The sequence below is a fragment of the Setaria italica genome, chromosome VIII (genome assembly GCF_000263155.2).
Source record: "Setaria italica strain Yugu1 chromosome VIII, Setaria_italica_v2.0, whole genome shotgun sequence".
Classification (NCBI taxonomy): Eukaryota; Viridiplantae; Streptophyta; class Magnoliopsida; order Poales; family Poaceae; genus Setaria; species Setaria italica.
This window is the reverse complement of record NC_028457.1, coordinates 28,516,726-28,522,407: the sequence shown is the minus strand read 5'-3', so window position 1 is coordinate 28,522,407 and position 5,682 is coordinate 28,516,726. Positions and strand designations below refer to the sequence as shown.

Genomic DNA, 5,682 nt, shown 5'->3' with positions numbered 1-5,682 from the left:
AGTTTTTGTTTAATTTCACCAAGGTGGTCAATCGATCAAATTTGCTATCTTTTGGTTTCTCATATGTGTTAAGTGTCAAAGCAAGCACCGATAGATGTTTAGCAACGAAGATTCCATCGCTTTCTCTAGTTGTAGCGAAGAGGGAGTAGCAGCGTCGGCGAGATGGCGGGTCTCGTTGGCTATACCTGTGTGCATGATGTTTACAAATGCACTGCGGCTACCTATTTAAGCAGACCTCTTGCCATTACGTGACGTCCTCGTCTCGAGACCACCGCCTATTGCTAAGCACCTACCGCCCATCTCTCTTGTCTTATCCAATCTACTCCTCCATCTTGATTTCTGCTTTGGGGCTTGATTCGATCTGATTTCGAGGAAGATTGTGCCATATTTGAGGAGCAAACGAATTGGGAGTCAACGTGAAGGAGTCCTGCTCAAAGTAGAAAAGTACTCCGATAAGTACGAGGGGGGAGTGCATGGGCAAAAAAGAGCTGGATGAGTTGTTAGACTAAGGGTCTACTTTTCCATGACATAAATCAAAGTTGAACCCACGTATTAATGATAAAAGTTGGACCAAATCAAAAGGTAAGATACAAATCTTACATGCTTTGCAGATATATATAATAAAGTATAAAGATTTTATGAGTTGAAGCGGTTGATCCACCCGTGACCGAAGAAGATTGGAATGCGAAATTGCAAACTACGGCCTCTGATGGGAGGAATGATGCGATCCAAGCATTCATTACTCTAACGTGCACGCTTTCCTTTCCTGGAAAACTGAACCCACACAAGCCGACAAGCTTCGGCGACAACTTGACCCAAATGGCCAAACTGCTGCCGTCGTGCTCGTGCACGCTTCGGTTTTTCATTTTCTTTCTTTTTTTTTCTTTTCAAGTGTGTGAACTGACGCTCCCTCGCCGCCCACGTGTCCCGTCGACTGCCTCACGTGCTCCCGGCCCCCGCCTCCGCTCCCCCGCACGCTACCACCACCTCCTCCTCCGTCCCCAGCCGCACGAGCCCCGCGCCGGATCCCCGCCGTCCATCCCGCCCCGCCACGAGTCCTAAGACCGAACCGACGGCCAGATCCTCGCCGCGCCGCCGCGGAGCGAGCCCCTCCTCAAGTCCACCCCGACTTGGCCTCTCCCCTGCCGCCTCGACGCGACGCCAACGACACCGACGACACAGCCCCGCCCAGCCATGGCCATGGCCGTGATCCGCCTCGCCGGCCCCACCGCCCTCCTCCCGCCAGCGACCCCGCCGTCGCCGTCGGCCTCGTCGTCTCTGCGGCCTCGGGCGCGCGCGCGCGCCGTGCGGCTGCGCCTGCGTGTGAGGTGCCGCGCCGGCGGCGACGGGGCGGAGGGGAAAGAGAAGGAGGAGGAGGAGGAGGCGCCCGAGTCGCTCTTCGCCAGGGAGCTCCGGCGGCGCGGGATGGCGCCGGGGGCCGCGCCCGCGGAGGCGAAGGAGGCGGAGGAAGGGGGAGCGGAGGCAGGGAGAAAGCGCGGGGTGGCCGCGGCGGAGTTCGAGCGTGGCGCCGCCACGGACGGCCAGCGGGAGCGGTCCATGGCGCTCAACAGCGAGGGCCTCCAGGTGCACTCGCAATCCCGCTCGCTCACTCTCACACGCATACGCACGCGCACGCACTGAATTACGATTGGCGATCAATAAAGTTGCGATCTTTGGCTTTCTCTGAACTGAAAGATCAAACCTTTGAAGCTCAGCAAAGTTGAGGCATGTGAATTGGGTCGGGTGATTTACTACTTGTAGTAATTTGAAATGGAGAAGTGAGTGCTTGGCCTAATGAATGCTTAATTTGACCAAGGCAGGCACTAATTAGAGAAAGGGAACTAGTAGTGGTTGCTGTTGTGGCTTACTAGAAGTAGGAACAGCTGCACTGATGTCAAAAGGAGACTGATTGGAGAGATCCCCTGATTTATCTTTGGGTTCTTTCTGTAATTACGATTTATCTTTGGGTTCTTTCTATAATCGTGGTGGTACTTTACGGTGAGCAATGGCATTGAGATTGTTGACTACTAGTTTTATCCTTTTTTATATGGTCACCTGAGCTGATGAGCACTGCATTTGGCTTATGGCGCTCGCTTGTCAGTGATCGTGAGGATTAGTAGCACACGATCAATTTACTTTATGGTTAGTGTTGTACTGATAGTTGAACTCATGGTCTCAGCCATGTTGTTCGCAAGAATATTCATCTCTTGTGAACTATCAATTCAGCATATGTAATAATCAGATATTCAACGGGTTCTTTTGTCTGCACCTTATCGTTAACTACTGAAGAATCTTCGGTGTGTATCAGATATCAACTGTCAGTTCAGTAATGACAAAAATCAGATGATCGACGATTTTATTTCAAATTATCATTATATATTTATATGCATTGAAGAATCTTCATCTCATCAACTATAAACTCAGCATCAGACAATCAACAATATGTCTCCTGCTTACAATTATTTATTTCTTTTCAGGGTCTTGTACCACGGGCGAAGTTACTATTGTCACTTGGTGGTACCTTCTTTCTGGCATTTGGGCCCCTGATTCTTGTCACTGTTTCTCTCTTTGCTGGTTTATATGTGGTAAGCCTTCGCTAATAGTGCCTTTTATTTGCTCATGCATCCTTATGTTCAATATGTGCTCTGTTCTTGATTTATTGCAATTGAGCATCTCACTGATCATTCTGGCCACTAAAATGCCACTAAAATCGATATGATTTGTGATCTAAATAATGTTGTTCTTTTCAACTTGCCTTGGGTTTTTGTTTACTCATGTGGGATATGCAGAGGAGCTGTACCTACTTGACATCTTTTTTACTAATGTCTTACATAAATTTGAATTGACAAAAGCATTTGCTTATGGTTTTCTTCTTATAGTACTTTGGACCAAGTTTCGTACACGACGCAAGCAAGAATCCAGTGTCGCCACCGCCGTACATCGATCCATACGAGCTACTGGAAGACGAGAGGCTCACCCGGCCCTCCCCAGACGTGTTCTAATGCAAGAACAAGTGCAGAAGTAACCACAACAAATGGTCGTACATACGTAGCTCAAAACTCTCTTTTCTTTTACTAGGCGTACGTGTAGCTGTAAATGCAAAGATAGCTGTAGACTCTTATAATCAAACATTTCAACAAGATATTGTTCCATGTCCGAACAAACTGGAATCTTCCGAGCTCTGGGCTGCAAGCTATGAGCTTTTTCTTTTTGGCCAGCCACTTGCTGTTTCTTGGAGGTTTGTCCATGCAGCTTCAACGTCGTCGACTGATATTCTCGCTAGGTCTATGTAATGTGATGCGGATCGCAGCGTAAGGGGTCTGAGGAGTAAGGGGTCTGAGGAGCCTCTCGAGATCTGGACTATAACGTGGGAATGCATGGAGAGATATTTATTGCCAAATATTTTGCCTTGCCTCAGTCTCTCTGATTCTTTTCTAAGGACCCAACAGTGTAGATGATTGCTGTCCGTATGTACTTGCCATGTTATACAAGTGTCGGTGTTTAGATCTGGCAACCTACCGAGGAGGGTGCCCGAGGTAGTATTTTTGGTTGGTGGGGCTCGTCGAGATCAGAAACTCGAAGGTAAACGCAAACACATGATTTAGATAGGTTGGGGTCGCTGAATAGCGTAATATAAATCTAAGATTACAGAATGATGCCCTCCTATTGAAGCAGCTCCACAAGTTCTATGCTAAGGTGGATGTACCATGGGTTAGACTAATTTGGTCCAAGTATTACAACAACAAGGTGCCACATGGAGTAGGAGAAGCAGGATCCTTCTGATGGAAGGACATCACACGTCTAAATGTGATTTATAGAGGGATTGCTCGCTGCTCTATTGGAGATGGCTCGACAATCCTGTTCTGTGGTCTGATGGGATTCTTTCTCAGCAATTCTCACGACTCTACTCTTTAGCCCTGGATCCAAATATATCAGTCAAAAAGATCATGGAAGCAGAACATCTTGATGAGCTGTTTAGTCTGCCTCTTTCAGTTCAGGCTTTTGAAGAATATTAAGAGTTGCAAAACAAGTTGCAAGGGATCCAATATGATATGACAGTCCCTGATAAATGGTGCTTTATCTGGGGAAATTGCACATATAGTTCCAGAAAGTTTTATGGCCTGGCTTTCACCCACCTGTATGTCCCCCCAACTTTCAAATGGCTGTGGAAATCGAAGTGCACACCTCGTTTGAAGTTCTTTGCTTGGCTCATTTTGGTTGATCGGCTAAATACTAAATCGATGTTGAGACGTCGAAATTTCACAGTTCAACCAGACACCTTTTGGTGTCCTATGCAATGATCAGGTAGAAGAAGATATCTCACACTTATTCTTTGAATGTCCATTTGCAATATCATGCTGGCAGAAGTTAGGAATCCATTGGCAACAATCAACCTGTCTACATGATAGAATTGCAAGGACGAGGCAGGCCATGCAACTGCCCTATTTCATGGTAATATTCATTATTGCGGCTTGGGAATTGTGGAATCTTAGAAATGGGAAAATCTTTGAAGGAAATAGTGTTACTATGAATCTTTGGACTGTGCGGTTCAAAAAACAGATCATCCGTCAACTTCATAGAGTTAAGGATGATTTTAGACCAATAGTTATTCAATGGCTAGAAACAATTATGTAATTCTTCATCTTTTTCCCCCTTCTTGTAAGTATCTCTGTAAACTTTGTACATATTTGGTTTTGAAATGAAACGCTGTGGGGAACTTCCCCATAGTTTACTTTCAAAAAAAAAGTAAAATGGTATTTTTCTCCAGCAAATTATAAGAATGAAAGAGTTTTGCCAACGGTGATGCAAATGGGTTGAAAAGTTTGTTACTGGAGGTCAAATATCTCAGCTCAAAAGGATCGTCCGAAGTTCAAATTAAATGAGGGGGTGACTTACATTGTTGGAAAGGTCTCCTAAAGGTCAGGGAAGAATTTCTGGGATGTGGGACTTTCAAAGTAAGAGATGGCTCACAAACCAGATTTTGGGAAGACACATGGATGGGTTATAAACCACTTAAGGGACAATTCCCTAGCCTGTATACAGTCAATTATTCTCATGTTATAGTAACAAAGGTTATGAATAATAAAATACCACTTAATATCTCTTTTCCAAGAGCTTTACTAGAGGATAAATTGACTACATAGCACAACCTAGTAGCTATAAATAGCTAATTTCCAGCTTTCGAGTGGACACTTTTACCTATGACCTTTGTAAAAATAGATTTTTCTTTACTCCGGTAAATGTACAAGTAACTGATAAATCCAGATTCGCCCTTAACCACAGATAAATTCATTTGGAAATTGAAGATACGTCTTCAAAAGAAGATCTACCTTTGGTACCTCCAAGGAGGAGTAATTTTAATAAAGAATAACTTAGCTAGAAAGAATTGGTCTTGAAGCCTAAAATGTCGTTTATGTGATTGTAATCAAATGATTAAACACATCTTCTTCGATTTTCCAGCATGCTAAGTCTATTTGGAGGATTTTCATATGGTTATTGGGTTAATCCCACCTAGATCTATTTCTCATATGTTTGAGAATTGGTTAACATGCATAGATAAGAACATAAGAAATTTAATCTTTTGTGGGGGGTTGCAGTCCTTAATTATGTGGGTAATTTGTTGTACTTGTAATGATTTTGTTTTTGAGAACAAATTCACTTCCTTTATACAGGTTACCTTCA

General features: G+C 44.6%; 1 protein-coding gene across 1 annotated transcript; it reads left to right on the top strand.

Annotated features, from left to right (window-relative positions):
* The first annotated feature begins 1,099 nt into the window (after positions 1-1,099).
* Positions 1,100-3,221, top strand: LOC101784945. The gene is made up of 3 exons (XM_004979395.3): positions 1,100-1,584; positions 2,478-2,585; positions 2,880-3,221. The coding sequence occupies exons 1-3, from the start codon at positions 1,195-1,197 to the stop codon at positions 3,000-3,002; spliced, it is 621 nt and encodes a 206-aa protein (XP_004979452.1). The 5' UTR covers positions 1,100-1,194; the 3' UTR covers positions 3,003-3,221.
* The last annotated feature ends 2,461 nt before the right edge of the window (positions 3,222-5,682 follow it).